Here is a 17,693-nt window from a genome sequence, read left to right as displayed (position 1 = left end):
AGACTCCGTGAAAAGGTTTATGCAGCTGTGTCTCTCATTCGGAACAAAAGACAAAGTGCCCAAACCACACTTTGATTTATCTGACATCCTGAAACACTGACGTAAAGCAGCCACGTGTGAAAACCTCTCCATACAAACTATGCAGCGGGAATATTTCAGGAATGTGTCGCATGCAGGCTCAGTACAGAGAAGCACATCATAAAGTAAAATGTGACCTTTTTTTTGTAAACAATACACGACTAGTCTATGGACCCTGCTTTATTTTTTCCATCAGTGCAAAGCGTTGATACAGTACACATATCTTTGTAAGGCTATAGGACTAAGCCACCTTGTATATATAAAATAAAAAAATAAAAAAATAAATAAGGGGGGGGGGGGGGACAAAACATCAGGAGTTGACAGTTTACCCATTAAAAGACGTTTAACAGCAGAGACAATGCGGAAAAACAAACAAACGTAAAAAAAAAAAAACTAAAAATGTGGAAAAACATGACAGAAAAGAGTGAAAAGCACATGCTACAGTGACAGCAACGAAAGCACGCCGATTCTCTGATTCACTCCACTTTGGTTGGAGTCCTGCTCTATGAAGCCAGCTCCATAGGCCCCTCCTCCTCGCCGTCCGCCCGGTTTGCACGGATCTCCATCAGGGTTCGGCCAAAGCGTGACCAATCGTCTGTGTGAGCCACTGACAGCTGGAGGAAGCAGACACACAGGTACGTATCATTAAATACTGTCACGGAGCTACTGTCAACTGTTACCACACCACTATGTATGGAATAAAAAAAAGAAACCAGGTTTCAATTAATGTCTGTTTTTAACAATATGCATTAGCCGATTATTAGTTAATAAACAAAGTATTACCCATTTAGGTAAGTTAACAGAATAAATACTTATAAGTCACAAAAATTCCATCCATAAGGGTTAAGCTTTTTTTTTAATTATACATTTGTAATATATTTATTTAATATTTATAATATATATTTATTATTTTATTATAATGTTTTGGTTATCAAACTGTACATTTGATCAGGTGCGGGAGAGAATCATCATAACTAGGACTGCTCGATTATGGAAAATAACCATTTGGGTCTAAATTGAAATTTCAAACGATGAATCATTAACATAAACTTGAAACACATGGAATTCAATACACATACTATGCACAATAAATATACATTAGTATATATTTATTTACTGTTGCTGCTATTTTTGCCAGATGAAAAGCGGGACAGGAAGTCAGACACTGTTACAACCATAAAAGCATAATTTTTTTGTTTGCAATAACTGTAATTGAAACCCAAGTTTTGATTTATTGCACAGCCCTAATCATAACATCATACACAGGCCATCGACTAAGCTGATTTCTAAAGCCCCACATCAGTCTACCTCTACACAAATGTTATACTCTTTGGATTTGTACAATCAAACAGTTTAGTATCATAAACTGCTCTGACATGAGTGGCTGATAATCACTGTCCCATCACTTGATGTTGTTTTCAACACAATACACATGTTGGTCTGCAGTGCTGCGAGTCTAAATCAACATTAGTGGCCTCAACATCCGACTTGTCAGAGTAACATTATCATCCATACACACACACACACACACACACAGCCACGGTGGTTTTAAAGATCTGTGAGCGCCACGGCTAATAAAGGACTTGTCACACTTGGATGTTGTTGCTCTTTAAGCGTCTCGCTGCAGTCGTGCAGCTCTGTGGGAGTCGCAGCGAGTGGGACAGAAGGCACGGCCGCCACCCAAGCTGTCTGCAACCGCTCTGCATGGCCAGGCTGTAATTAAGCAGGAACCAAAGAGGAGGGAGGCAGCCATTTTGAACAACCCCCCCCCCCCTCCCCCCTCCACCGAACCCCCCACGGAGCTGGGCTGACCACAGCAGGGGGGCTCTGCCATGAGCGTCATCTACACAGAGCGTTTGCAACAGAGTGGAGGCTCAAATGTAAAATTAAACCATGATGTTTGTAAATGTCAGTCCACTCATATGTGTTTGTGTTGTGCTTAATCATCTCACATGTTCTGCTGAAGACCTAAAACTAGCAATTGAGACCATTTGCTAACACTACTCACAAAAAGTTAGGGATATTGGACAATACCCCTATGTATAGCTAGGAAAAAACATGGAAAGGGTTTTTCAGAAGCAAATGGTTCCAGGTAGAACCTCAGCCCTTGTAGAAGGACCTTTTTGGAACCCTTATTTCTAAGAGTGTACAGTGATATTCTACCATGAAACCAGGACATTTAAGAAGAAGGATGCAATGGTAATTTGTTTATCTCAAACAAGAGCTAACAGTGGTGGCAATACCACAAAAAAAACTTCTCAATGTCTCAATAACTTGATCGATTTTAAAGTGTTGTCTTGGTCTCATGATGTCAACATTTGAACATCATGATGAAGACGACAGTTTATAAAACAAATTGTCATTGAACCAGAACTTCCAACTCTTCAATAACAATTGAACCACTACATCAGACAGTTGTTATTCAATTACTGAAACAAAGTACTGAAACATTGAACGATTGGACACGTGCATTCAAAAGTTTAGAGAAGGTTAACTTAAGTTCACCTGTAAAGGTTATAGTGCATTTTAGGTGCATTCTGAAATTGAACCCCTATCTTTTTGTGAGTAGTGTACTGTATGTGAGAATTAAGGCTTTAGAAAATGAGCTGAGAGTTCTTTTTCCAACTGGCACTATCACCCCCTGGTGGCTATTCAGTAAACTGTTGCATCCTGGTTAGACTCACCCAGCAAACTGGAAGTCTATGTCCTCTTGTTATGTATAATCTATGCATCAGATGCTGATGACCTTGATCTGCTAGAGTTTGTGCCACGACATAAAGAGCTGTTTTATGATTTTGAGTTAGTAAGAAGAGTAAGAACAGGAGTAAAATTATACTCAAATAAAAGTATTTAGTGTGTTGCTTTCCTGGAACTGTAGGTTGGAGTTGGATAAAAGAGCTCCACTGCTCTGGATGGAATTGTTGGCATCTCCCTCTCTCTTTTTTTGTGCATGCTGTTCCTAGTTTTAGCTCGGTATTGGGGGTTTCTAGTGAAGTAAATGCCTCCATCACCACCACCACAAACACACTCCATCTTTGGAGTCGTAAAAACCTTTTAACCCCTGCTCACTTCTGACTCTTCGTGGAGGCCACCAGCTCAGCTGAGCCTCTCTCTCTCCAACTCACCACACAACAAAAAAAAAAAAAACAACAACCCCAAGATGCTAAAATTAGCTGAGTGGCTAGGCTAACAGTCTCATATGGGGCTACTAACCAGAGCCTTCCAAACATGAGAGAACATACAGGCACAGGCAGGGTGGTTGGCCACTTTGTGGTAATGGCAAAGTCATGTGAAGGCCATTTTACAAAGACACAGGAGAGGAGGGGAGGGAAAAAAAAAAAAAATCAAACACACACATCTATGGTGACGCTGACAGTTGAGTAAACATACAGGCCGACAAGACCTAAAATGGTTGGTTGTGGTACATGTGGAGGTTTTACAGTGAAAAAAATGCACTTATTTCCACTCTTTCAGTGCATGTCTTTAAACAAACTCAGTGGACCAAATAAACACAAAAATACTCAAGAACAGTATGTACTCTGAAAACTCAGCAAACGCATATGTGTGTGTGTGTGTGTGTGTGTGTGTGTGTGTTACATGTGTGATCCCCTGCCACTGTGACACTTATTTTATGAAAATAAAATTACAGTAACTGATGTTTTACTAGAACAGCATTCAACAGTAAAGCTATTCTGTGTGCTTGTTTTCATGGACCTGGAGATCCAAATACATGCAGAGGTTCATTGGACACTCGAAATTGACCATAGGTGTGAGTGTGAATGCTGGGTTTGTCTCTGTGTCCGCGGTGTAACCCCACCTTTCGCCCTATGTCAGCTGAGATTGGCTCCAGTGACCCCGTGACCCTCATGTGGAGGATAAAGCGGTAGACGATGAATCGATAAATTAATATACCTCCTATAAGTGTATAATAATCACTTTAAAATAAAAAAAAATGTTTGGTTTTTGTAGCCTAAAACAAAGCCGTTTATACAGTGTTGTACAAATACTTTGTTACTGTACTTAAGAATGTATATTTCTAGCAACTTTTACTCCACTACATTTCCTTTTACTATCTTTGTTACTTGTTACTACCAAATAAAACCAGAAGAAGAAGAGTTGGTAATGGTCTGTATTTATACTCTCTTAAGGGTTCCAAAAGGGGTCCTTCTACAAGGGCTGAGGTTCTACCTGGAACCATTTGCTTCTGAAAACCCCTTTCCACAATAAAGTGTTTTTCAAGGGTTCTTGGTGGAACCCTCCAAAAGGGTTTCAGGAGGGTTCTCCTATGAGGACAAGCCTGAAGAACGTTGCTCAAGGACACATATAGACTAGCAGAGCCAGGAATTGAACCGACAACCTTTTAGTTGAAAGACAACTCATCCTACCATTGAGCTACCATGACTCCATCGTAACTCCTCACTTGTTTAATACTTTCACTTCTAAAACTTAAGCACATTTTATATCAGAAAATTACTCTTGACACTTAAGTACAGTAAATGTCATATACTTTAAGACTTTTACTTAAATAATAATAATATAAAAAACGTAATAATAAACCATAAAAAAAAACCTCTACCTACGCTCCCCAAAATAATAGTTTTTATTATATTATAATATTAGTAGAGACAGTGAATGTATTATGAGATCCATCTTTCCATAAAATAGTACCTCTCCGGTGTCGTAGACCCACACTCGGCCCTCTGAGTCTCCCACAGCTACTTCCTTCCCTCCTGAGGACCAGTGGACCCTGTTGAGGGCCGACGCACCTTCGATAGTCACGCTCGCGGTCGGCACCTGGTGGAGCGGGAAACAAACCAGCACAAACGGTATCACTATATTACATCTATACATACAATACAGTAAATACTGTGCATCAGCTTACATTACTACAAATTATACAGAACGTCAGATTGAGAAAATCTACTATTTGGAGTTGGCCTACACAACGTTCACTTTTATAAATGAGTACTTGATGTTGAAAATGTGTTCTTTCTTGGATCATGTGACTTGTATATAATGTATGTGTACCTGACATAATGATAGATTTGGAATATCCAGCCATTCCAAATCCGATTTTGTGAATTGTTGCTATTTGAACGATATTAACCCAATTTAAATTAACCTGACTTTAAGTTTTCAGACATTGAACTGCTTGAATTATATGAATTTGAGTGCTTAAAAAAATGCTACATGTTTCATATTGTAATCCGTACACACTAGTACAGCCTCTCTTTATTTCTACCATCTGCAACTTCACTTTCAAAATGAATAATATGTGAGCCTCTCTGGAGACACATAAAACAATTACAATACAATAATAATAATAACAAACTGTCTATGTCTGCCCCCTGCAGGCAGTGGCTGTTACAATTGTCATATTTTTACTCTGGTATTTATAACTGCTGTTTGACATTTTAGTTTTCTCAATGATCTATAAAAGAACTTTAAACAACATATAAACATCTTTTTTTATTTATTGGCCTCACTGCTTTCAAAGCTTTTCTCCCTCGTGCTTATTGGAAAATCACCATGATTCCATTTAAGTCCAATTTACCGAACAAATTTACAACATAAAAAGGGCTGGCGACTGTGTCCAAACACACGAGAAACCCGGCAAACATAGCTGTCAAGCGTCCACACAAGTATAATATTTACTGTGTAAAGTATAATAACCGGCTTCGTGTTTGCTGTTGTGGGTGAGCTGATGCTCTTTTTAGTAAACAGCAGTGCTCGTGTTGCACCTTCGAGAAAAACCTAAAACCCATCTGCAGTATTTCCATAAACTGTTCCTGACATGTGGCAGGCGAGTCTGACACATGTCACCAGTGGAGACAGAGGCCCTGGCATCAGTTCGCCTCACACACCGAGCTCCTGCGTATTTAAAGCTGCGCTAACCACAGACTGACTGCCATTAGTCTGCTAGCTTCCACCGCTCCGCTTGAGTGGATCTGTACTGTATCTGTATTGGCTGTGTGTGTGTGTGTGTGAGTGAGTGTGTGTGTGTGTGTGTGTGTGTGTGTGTGTGTGTGTGTGTGTGTGTGTGTGTGTGTGTGTGTGTGTGTGTGTGTGTGTGTATGGTGGAAATGAGAACCAGGCGCGCCGCACTGCTCCGCTAATGTCGTTACGACTGTGTGTTTTTAATATGACGGCAACAATGGAAGTCTGTTGCCATTAGGCTGCTTGTGTGTGAGTGGATGTGTGCGCATGTATTTGTTACATCCGCTTGTGTGTGTGTGTGTGTGCGTGCGCGTCTGAGCAAATGTTTCTCATAAAGCACATTGTTGGCCCGAGTTAGTCCGTCGATAATGAACTCTTCCTCTGTCAGTGAAAAGGCCGCTGTGTTGGAGGGAACCATGGGAAAAAAATTGCCATGTGCGCAGCAGAGGGAAGACACGGGATCGGCGACAGAGCGTTTGGGGTTAAAACGAGAAGAGAGGAGATCAGACGAGACAATGGAAGTGATTCCACCCAAGAAAACTTGGGTGATAAATTCCATGTCGATGAATAAGTGAAAGAGCCCTGACGAGAGGGGGAGGATCTGCGGAGATGCAGACATGTATTATGGTTGAAGGCACCGTGGGTGTTGTCTCCATGGAAACCGAGAGCGCAGGAGAATGGAGGATCCTTTTATCCCCACTGTTACCTGAGTTAAGGTTTTTTTTTCCTTCTCCTTTAACAGAGTTGTAGCACAGTAAAGTTTTAAGATTCATAGATGGAAAGGATTATTTTCATTGTAAGTCAACTTTTTCAGTTCAAGTTTGGGATATTCAATTTTATTACATGAAATTCTAGCATAAGTTAAATCAGGGAGAGGTTTCTGTTGGAAGCTAGGGCTGGGTGATATGGGAAAAAAATATGATCACAATATTCTTTTTAACGTCATGTAGATGTAGTATATCACGGTATAAATCAAATTAGTATTTCTGTAAGGGTAGGCGATATGGCTTTTAAATAAAATATTTGATATTTACGGGATATTTAATATACAAAATGTATCTGGATATCAAGCTGCACACAGGTTGTTTCTCTGGGCTCATGAAACGTTTTCCTTTTTTGAAGTTGCTTGTGCTTCTCAAAGGAAATAAAACATCTACTGTTTATGATCTGCATTACATGCTCAAAATACAGTAATTATCTTTCATTTCAGGGACTATTTGGTTTAATTTTTGGGCTTTTTAAATGTTGGATTAAGGATATTTAAGCATGTAAAAAACTGAATGATGCAGAACAAATAATACTTATAATAACAAATAATTAGGCTTAAAATTGAAGAAATGCCACTAAGTGACTTTAAAAAAATATATAATTATGTTGATTCCATGCATTTTCTATCAATATAATATTACATTGATAATATTTAGTGTATTAAATATAACAAATATCATGATTATCAATGCAACAATTTATAAAAACAGGAAAGAAATGACCTTATCCCAACATGACAATATTCAAAATCTAAGATCTCATCTCATGTCTCAATATAGATAAAATATGGATATAATATCCAGCCCTACTGCAAGTTTTGATCGTAGTTTAATTCTGATATTTTCTGTTCTCTTCTCCTATCAAGCATGTCAGTTCCTAGCTGTCATTTCTATAATATATTGCAGCGGCATATTATACTCTATATATTCTATAAAATGCCTGCCTTAGTTCTCTTGCTGTGTTGACATCAACTACCATGAACACTAGCGTCTGGACTTCCAAGATTGATTTTCCTAGATGCTGATCAAATGCACATATAATATTGTGATATTTCATGCCGTTATTCTGCATTAATTCTTTGAAGTGCTGTAACAATATGGAAATATTACTGACTTGGATTTTTGGACATCAATTTTGTATTTAAGCCTCCGACCACTAGTTGGCAGCAGGCTTTCCACCATGTGACTCTTCCCCTCCCTCGACTCCTCTCACTAAAGAAGAAAACTGTAAATTGCTTATGTTACTGACAGTTTTTAATCTAAATGACGAGGAAGGGCTTGATACCTTGCTAATAGCATCTCAATATCCCATCATTTACTGATGCTTTTGTCCTAAAATAACTGCTGCCTCACAGAGTGGAGTGTTTTTTTTTTTTATCTCCAGCATGGGACTGTGGACTGAAGGCTGGGGCTCGTGGTCTCCTGCACATCTGCGAGCTTCACTGATGGGACGCATTGTGGGAGGGAGATGGAGACGAGGAGGTGGGGTCCTGAGGTTGCCTGAAAGTCGGACAGAGGTTTGAGGAATGTTCGCAGTGCTGGCTGGGAGACGACATGAGGAGATGTCACCCCGGCCTGATTTAAAGCGAGGTCTGTGGGAAACGCCCACGGGGGAATCTTGAACGCATGTGTGTGTGTGTGTGTATGTGAAGGAAGGGATGTGGAATGGATGGTGGTAGTGGGGAGGGGGTGGAGCTGGTGGGAGGGGAAAAAAAGCTTGGGTGTTTGGTTGTGCGGTTCAGGCTGAGGCCCAGAAACAGGCCCCAAGGACACCATACACACATCAACACACAAAGAGATGACACACACACAAAAAAAACACCCCATAATGACCTATTTTCAAACACTGGTACACACACACACACACACACACACACCTCAGTGTCGTTGTTAAGGTTCCACAGGTCTAAGCGGCCCATGCCATCCACGGCGGCAAAGAGTGCCGGGTGCACAGGTGACCACATGACATCATACACGTAGTCGGCGTTGTCCTCAAACGAGTACAGAGGCTTGTTGTGCTGGAAGAGAGAAGAGAGAGAGAGAGAGACGATATCTGTGTACTTATGTTTGACTGAGATGATGTGGAGCAAACAAAAAAAAAGAAGAGAGGGATTACAGTAGGTGACACATTCAAAAGAAAAGAAAGACAGAGAGAAGGAAAGGAAGGAGTGAGTGAGTGAGTGAGTGAGTGAGTGAGCTTCAGACAGAGTGGCGCTGCCTCAGCCTTGGGGCCTGTCTGGGTGCAGAGCCTAATTAAAAAGCCTAGCACATTCACACAGCGCCATAAAACCTCTGGGAGAGATGAAAGGGAGGGCCTCTCCACAAGGTGTACTGTAACCTCAACACAACAGCTGTCCAAGAGAGAGAGAGAGAAAGAGAGGGATGGGGAAATAGGAGGAAAAGGAAGGATGGACAAGGGATGGGATGCTGAAAAAAAACTCACTGTTAGACAAATGATTTGAAACTTTTCTTATAGATGGCGCTTCATCTTAAGTCAAGGGTGGATGTCGGTCCATCACAGGGACAAACCTCACAACACAATTCACTCATTCGCTCTCACAACCTTTACAGAGTGTCAGTTTAGAGTGTCCAATTAACCTCTGCATGATTATGGACTGTGGGAGGAAACCTACAGCACTGCTCTGCCGTGTGGGCCCTAAAGATGATACTAATCGTATCGATCCAGACTTACGGTGGTCAAAAAGAGAGGTTATAATGAGAAAATGGCTCATGGGATGATTACTTACAGTTGCATTGTGTTGTATAGCAATGTTCATATTAGATTGTAGGTTTTTTTTTACGGTTTATTTTGTTTAATGAGCATATTATTTCAGTTTTTAATTTACATGTTCTAAATAAATGTATTCATAAATGATCCTACTGTGGCACGACCTCATGTTGAGGCTGAGTATTGTGGATTGTGGCTTGGTTAGAGTCAGGCATTAAGTGGTTATGGGTAAGATTAGAGATAAGGGTTTGGTCGGGCTGCCCGAATAAATGGAAGTTGCAATGCAGAGTCCTCACAAAAACAGCTTCACAAATCAGTGTGTGTGTGTGTGTGTGTGTCTCTGTCTCTGAGAGCGGCTGTTAGAATTCCACAGGCTTACTAACAGCATTCCTGACAGGTAGAGAGGGAGGGGCGGAGGACAGGAGACAGGTTGGCTGGAAAAGCAAATGAAGGAATGTAGTCTTTCTTTCTCTCTCTCTCCTCATACCTTCTCTCCTTTTTTTCTCCATCACCTTTACTCTCTTGCTCTATAGTAGTTTTAAAAGGCTGTGAGACCTGCAGATAGATAGTGGTACGTGCTCTCTCTCTCTCTCACACACACACACACTCACACTCACACTCAAAGGAAAAACAGAGCTGAGGCAATTTCAAGCCTCGATTGAACCTGTTTTCCAGTCGACGAGGTGACAGCAGAGGTCATTTTTTCTCAGCCCCACTGTTTTTACATTCCATCAGCTGGATGATCTCTGTTTATGCCCCCCTCCCCTCTCTACTTGTTTTAGTCCCCACTCACTTTTACTCATTCTCTGACTCCCCAATTTTTTATCAACAGGTTGAATACAAAACGGCATTTTATTTTGATAGTCCAACCTGCCTCTAGATGCTTTCTTTGAAGCTAAAAATGTGAAATACTGTATGTCAGCAATTGGCTGCGAGTCAAAGTAATACATGACGTCGGAGGTAAAATGAGACGGATAAAGTCGACTGATTCTCCCAGAATATAAACTACTATTTTACCATCATCTGTCCATAATCTAAAACTCTTAAATAAGGTGATTCGGGTAAATAATCTGCAGCAACAAGTCTTATAACTAATCTTAAAATGAAGCTTAATCCTCGTGGCGCCACATGTGAAGCAACCGCTTGTCATTATCTCAGCGCAGCGGAGTTTCAAGCACGTTTGAACTGGAAAATGATTACTGATACAGTGGATGCTGCGAGTCAACACCAAAGTGTGATGGCAAATTATTGGCATTGTATCTGGTTACTGTGTTATGTCTCTAAAGAAAACACAATGTTTGAACTAGGGCTGATCAATTAGTGATTCTCCAATAAAAATAGCAATTTGAATAAGGAAATTTAGGACGTTTCAGTAATGTGGGCTCATATCCTTAATATTTCGTCACACATTTCATTAGAATACACTACTGTTCAAAAGTTTGGGCTCACTTAGAAATGTCCTTATATTTGAAGGAAAGGAACTTTTTTTCAATGAATATAACATTAAATGAATCAGAAATAGACTCTATACATTGTTAATGTGGTAAACGACTATTCTAGCTGCAAACGTCTGGTTTTTAATGGAATATGTACATAGATGTATAGAGGCCTATTTCCAGTGTTCTCATGGTACATTGTGTTTGCTAATCGCATTAGAAGCTATTGGAAACCCTTGAAACCCTTGTACAATGATGTTAGCACAGCTGAAAACAAAAGGACAAAAATTATTATTTTGAAAAAATAATCATTATTTCTAATCTTGTCAATGTCTTGACTATATTTTCTATTCATTTTGCAACTCTTTTGATGAACAAAAGTGTGACTTTTAATGGAAAACACAAACAATTGTATAGAAGACCCCAAACTTTTGAACGGTAGTGGATATAAAATGGTTAATATTTTTGATGATATCCTCATATTTTATGTGGTAATAATCACATTTGAATCAGAAATCATAGAATTAAAGCATTAAAAAAAAAAAAAATCATATAACAGCAGTTGCAGAATCGCTCAGAAAAATCTAGAATTACAGATTTTCCCCTAATTGATAAGCCGTAGTTTGTATTCAGAGTGAGTTTTTTCAAGATAATGCAATTTTGTTTTTCCAAAGTCTTGAACCCTGTATTGTTTTTCCTGCATACTGTTAAATGAAGTCTGGTTAAAAGAAAAATAAAGAAAAAATCCTAACAGTCAAAAACAAACAAACATTGAAATAATACAAACTGAAATAAGTAAATATCCAGTGCTACTGTACAATACAATTTGTGAAGAGTAACAGAATACCAACCGTATTAATAATAATAAAATATAAATAAATGTATCTACAGACTCATCTGAAATATCAACACCTGACGCCCTTTAATTAACGTCTTAAGAGAACAAAATGTGGAATGATTGTGCGTCATTTAATCACTTAGTAGTCGCTGGTTTGGGGGTCAAGAGAGCGTGACGGTTCAAGTTTGGCACAATTATAAACTCACTCCCAGCTGTCACGGCGTCCTCACAGTCTGGCTGACTCAAAAACGTTTTTTTTTTTTTTTTACTAACCACAATATTTGCACCACTGAGTGTAAAAACATCGGCAAACGTCTGTACCGCGGCCCTTTTGAACTGTGAGGTCAAACGTGTGCATATGTGTGTGTGTGAACGTGAAGACAATCCACCACCAGCACACCAGTTCAGGATCGCTGTGATTTGGTAGGTGGAAGGAAAAACCTCGAGGGAATCTTAGGTAAGCAACGGCAGCTCGCTTAAGGTGTGCGTTAGGAGTGTGTAGAGCGTCTCTGTTTACACGTACACACACACACGTACCGTATATACGCTCAGGTATTTTCGCCTGCCCACATACAAACACGGGTTATGTGGGATAAGAGACAGACACATTCCTGTGGTGCCCCTCAAAGGAAAGGGAATTCCCAAATCCTGAATAATAACACACTCTTCTAATGAAAATCCACAGAAATGTTTTAATATGTGTCATGGGACCCTTCGCACATGACTTATGGACTGGCGGCGTGCAAACATGAGCTAAAATTCATCTTTACTGCCTGTCACAGCCAAGTATGAAAACTGTACAGTGTCCACTGAAACCTTTTTTTTCTCCACTAGCCCATTTGGCCAGTAGATCAGAGCTTAACTGGCCCCAAGTTTATTTTCAAGGGCTCGGCAGCCAAAAGAATGAAAATAACTCTTTTTTTCCCCCTGCGCCATAATTTAATCATTATAGCACCAGTATATTGAAACACTCACAGTCAAAAGACATTTGAGTTATTCCCTTGCACTGTGAGACATTAGGTAAATGTTAATGTAATCAAATAACTTTATTATGTATTATATTATTCTGTATTATTGTTGCCAGAGAACAACTTTTCTTTTAGTAGCAATGCTGGTTTTCAAAAAATTCCCCCGTAAAGAAGACTCAAAACGCTGTAGTATATAATTATGACAGTATGACAAGTTGTGTTGTAACGTTACAGCAAAGATAGAGAAGAAGAAGTTGTAAATATTTTATATCATAACAGAGACGGAGGCGGAATGAACCGAGCCGGGGGAAAGAAAGTGAAATAATGTCTGTTTGTTTACATTTACTGTCGTTTCCATGTGAATATTTAGGAGATTTACAGACCTCCACCAAATGTTTTCCCTTTTTAAAGGTCCCATATTATAACCCATTTCTCCAAGTTAAACTAGTTCCCTGGTGTCCTAATGAACATGCCTGTGACATGCTTTGGTCAAAATACCATAAGGATAAAGCAGTTCAATCACCCTGCCAAAACAGCCATGTTTAGAACGCTCTGTTTAGTAGTAGTATCTCTTAAAAAAAGTAAAACAAAACTTAAGGGACAGGAAATGACATCAGCCACAGAGGCTTCTGGGAGCTAACGGCAGTTAACATTTGGAAAAGTGATCATTTGCAGGCCCTAGCAGGCACATTGCCGTCATATATAACATGTATCCACTGGACAGATAAATAACCCCATGTTGCAAGTTTGTGTAGAACTCTGTGCTGCACTGTGGAGCGAAGAATATAACTTTTCACAGACTTCTGGTTTTCGGATGCCGTTGCCTTTGAAATCATCAATTTCCTAAAGTATTGTATTTGCTGCCGTTTAAAAAAAAAAAAAAAAAATTTCAGGTCCCCTAAAATCACACTGGCAAAAAAGCATACTGGCGGCTGTCAGTGTTGTCAGAATAAAACTTAACCTTTTGAATTATCAGAACCCATTTTGTCCTTATTTGGGTGAATTGCACAACAGACAACTTTCTGCACAGCATGCGCCTTTATCTCATCTGCGACAGTGAAAGGAACAGCGGCTGTTTGCTTTTAACTGCCATTAAAATGCTGCCAGATGGAATTCATCGCAGCAGTATGAAAAAGAAAAAAAATGTCCTGAGTGGATTAGGTCAATCAAATTCAGCAAGCACCCACGATCACAGAGTCTGACTAACATCCACCCACTGTGACTGCAGGTGGTAACCAACAGGTAAACCACTGCAATCAGTGCTTTTTTGTTTCTCAGGGATGCGGGAGTTACTGAATCAGCCACTCAGGACATATCCGTCATGAGGTCGACGTCACAGGCAAATCTTCCTCTGATGTTGGGGAGACATCCAGCCTACGCCCGTTGTATTGGCAGTAAACTGTTTTTTTTAACTATCTATAAAACTACACCATTTCATTAGCGCAATCGTAATGGTGGAATTCACGTCATTGCACTCTTACATTATTTTCTCACACACATTTCCGGAGACGCACAAGTAGAGAGAGAATTAAATAATAATAAAAAAACATTGCTCGCTTGCTGCAGCTTCGTCACGTATTCATTCTCAACACACGCACACACTCTCTTTCTCGTTAGACCCAGAAAATCTACAATCAACCCCCCACTCACTCCTTTTCTCACAGACACACCTCTCTCTCTCACACACACACACACACACACACACACACACACACACACACACACACACACACACACACACACACACACACACACACACACACACACACAAACCTTGGTGCTCCAGAGTTTGACAGTCCAGTCAAATGAAGATGTGATGAAGAGGTGGGAAAAGTCAACGGTGCCCACTGCGCTGTGGCAGCTGATGCCCGTCACTGGGCCCTGGTGGCCCTCAAACATCTCGCAGATGCCTGCTTTACTGGAAAACACAACACAAGTTTAAAATCCTTAAAGTAACATTAATATTCAGCACTGCAATGTTAGTGTTTAGTAGTATCTCTTTAGGTCCACCTTAAAAAAATGCAAAACAAAACTTAAGAGACAGGAAATGACATCAGCCACAGAGGCTACTGAGAGCTAACAGCAGTTAGTATTTGGAAAAGTGATCATTTGCAGGCTCTAGCAGGCACATTGCCGTCATATATAACATGTATCCACTGGACAGATAAATCCTCTGAGGCTAGAAGTTTGTGTAGAACTCTGTGCTGCACTTTGGAGCCAAGAATAGAACTTTTTGCAGACATCCGGTTTTCAGATACTGTTGCCAGCACTCTCACGTGTTTTACGGGCAAAGCGGATCTCCGGGAGACAACAATTCCAGGAATTTAGCTCATTGTGACGTCCCAATGAGTGAGGAAGTCAACATTGTGTGTTTTAGCTCCTGTACTTAAACTGAGGAGGACCACAAAAACACGAGTGAGTCGTCACACGTTGCCGACTGATGGGGGCATCCAGAGTACCAAATATAAGGATTTAAATGATTAAAAAGTAGATTTTGCATAATATGTCCCCTTTAAATGAGTATGTGTTAAACAGCATGTGTTGGGAGTATGTGGACCAACCTGCCGTGTCTGGACGCAGTGTAGACTGTGCCCTCCTCACTTCCCACCACATAGTTGTTGACGTCTCCCGTAGGAAACGCCATGCTTGTCACAGCTACCGGTTTGGATTTATTGTACACCAGTTCCATAGTCTCCTACACACACACACACACACACACACACACACACACACACATAGACACCTTTTACTTGATTCTGAGTCATAAACTTTTTGTTTTAAGTCTTTTCTGATAACTGACATATTTATTCAACCTTTACGGATTGTGTGACAAGTGTATGATAATTGTGTGTTGTGTGTACCTGTGGCTGCGAGAGCATGTCCAGACTCCAGGAGCACATCCTGCCGTCTGTAGACACTGTGATCAGGTTGTTGGCATTCTGCGTGCCGACCACGTTCACGCAGTACACCGGGTGCTGCACAAACACAAACGCATGAATACACACAAAGTAGTGAGACACACATATTGATGATATTATGGGTGGATATACAAACTTTTGCCTGTGAAATAATATCACATAAACCATCAACATCAACTGTAATTGTATCATTACATAGATTATTGTGCTTTACAAAGCATAGAGCAGGCAAACAGCCACCTTTGTGGGCAGCCCATGGCCAAGAGGAAAGCAACTAGGCTTGTAACCAGAGGGTTGCCAGTGCAAATCCTGGGACAGTTCAAGTACTGTCCACTGCTCCTGTGCCCCAGCTTGTGTGTGTTCACTACTGGTGTGTAAAAAAAAATGCAGAGGTCAAATTCACTACCACTAATTCACAGGAGTGTGTGAAACCATTATGTCATTACTGGGGTAGTAACTGATTTGTGTACTTGGGGCAAAACAAAGAATCTATTCAGCAATGGGCACCGTGTAAGCTGGACGGACTCAGTGACTGGAGAAGACGAGCGTGACGCTTCATTATTGAACCCTCCAGCCACATTTTAATTATCAGTTTTTAATAAGATGTCCATCCATTTTTTTTAAACATATTTCCTCTATCAAGTTTTAACTATGAGCATAGGTGAACAGTTTTAACAAAAAGATTATTTCATAGATTGAATGAAATCATAACAAATGAAGCATGCACATCGGATAATGTAAGTGGAAACTCTAAGATTGTTTCAGTGAAAATCTAATCAGATTATATAACCAAGACGTCAGAGGCTAAGCAAATATATGGGATTTATTAAAGTTATAAAACATGTACATATAAATTATAAAACATATAAAACACAGTTTTAAATTTTATTTTAAACAGATGATTAAAACTGTGATCAATGTTTTACTAAACTTCTAAAACTGAACTACTAAACTGTGTTGGCACACAGGAACAATACTTTTATGTCTCTTGATATGTGATATTATTCCTCAATAACAGCATTTTTTTTATAACGCTGTTCAATAATACTGTTTTCGATTATGTGTATATACAGGAGGAGTCGAATGTCATGTTGCTGAGTAAACACTTACAACCACTGTTGATTTTGATTCAGAGTTGAGTTCAGTTTGTTGCACACATCTAAGACTTTATTTATAGTATTTTATAGTACATATACAGTAAGTTATAGTGATACTGGGTGGTAAGGTAGTCTTACAGTGTGTGCAGCAGCAGATAGAGGAGTCCTCTGGACAGGCGTCCGGCGGTGACTGCGGTTGTCCCACAGAACAATCTGGCCCGAGTAAGTTCCTCCCACCACCAGGTTGGGATGAAACCTGGCAAAGCCCACAGAGACTACAGGAGACTGAAGACAAAAGGGGGGGGTGGGGTGCGTGGGATTGTATAGATTAAAAAAAAAAAAAATCATGAGCTGACAGAGGAAGATGGGGAGTAAAGAAAGAAGCTGGGTCTGATAAAATGTCGTGATAAAACTGCAGACGGTGAGAAAAGGACAAAAATAAAGGAGCACATGAACCGAAAGCAGTAATGCTAGACGAAGCATGAGTGAGAAAGAGTGATCAAGGCATCGTGATGGGTGGCAGACGCAGGGGAGATAGACCGAGAGAGAGATGATGAGTTCGACTACGGCGAGGGTCTACCGAGGAGAGGGGAAAGGGGTGATGCTGGGGCGGAGACCAGACAAAGAGGGGAATTGTAGTCTTCTTTCCCTCAGCCGTTTCACATTACAGCATCAAAACCCCAGCAGCCACTGGAGCGCTCACTGTAGCCTCCATCATGACAAGCGCACCCTTGAACTCCCTCCCTCACCAGTGCCGTGTTTATTGAGTTTTGGTTCCTCTTCACTGCTTGTCCCATATGGGCCTCTGTGCGCAGCAGCTAGCCTCTCCTGACCCAGAGCCACTGGAGCGTCCGTGAAGGAATTATGAGAAAAAGTTTGAGCTAAGCAGCGCTACAGGAGGGCAAGTGGTGTTATGCGTTGACTAA

General features: G+C 40.4%; 1 protein-coding gene across 1 annotated transcript in view; it reads right to left on the bottom strand.

Moving 5' to 3' along the window:
* Positions 1 to 581: 581 nt before the first annotated feature.
* dync1i1a (dynein cytoplasmic 1 intermediate chain 1a) overlaps positions 582 to 17,693 on the bottom strand; it is a gene marked incomplete at both ends in the record, with an annotated part of 53,117 nt that continues 36,005 nt past the window's right edge. Inside the window, 7 exons of the mRNA XM_083899826.1 lie at positions 582 to 692; positions 4,747 to 4,872; positions 8,660 to 8,800; positions 14,526 to 14,670; positions 15,314 to 15,447; positions 15,614 to 15,727; positions 16,906 to 17,052. Coding sequence (XP_083755952.1) covers positions 582 to 692; positions 4,747 to 4,872; positions 8,660 to 8,800; positions 14,526 to 14,670; positions 15,314 to 15,447; positions 15,614 to 15,727; positions 16,906 to 17,052 — 918 coding nt within the window. The remainder of the gene's footprint in view (positions 693 to 4,746; positions 4,873 to 8,659; positions 8,801 to 14,525; positions 14,671 to 15,313; positions 15,448 to 15,613; positions 15,728 to 16,905; positions 17,053 to 17,693) is intronic.

The sequence above is a fragment of the Microchirus variegatus genome (assembly GCF_963457635.1).
Source record: "Microchirus variegatus genome assembly, chromosome: 13".
NCBI lineage: Eukaryota > Metazoa > Chordata > Actinopteri > Pleuronectiformes > Soleidae > Microchirus > Microchirus variegatus.
Note: the sequence above shows the minus strand (reverse complement) of the source record. Positions and strands in the feature narration are given on the sequence as shown.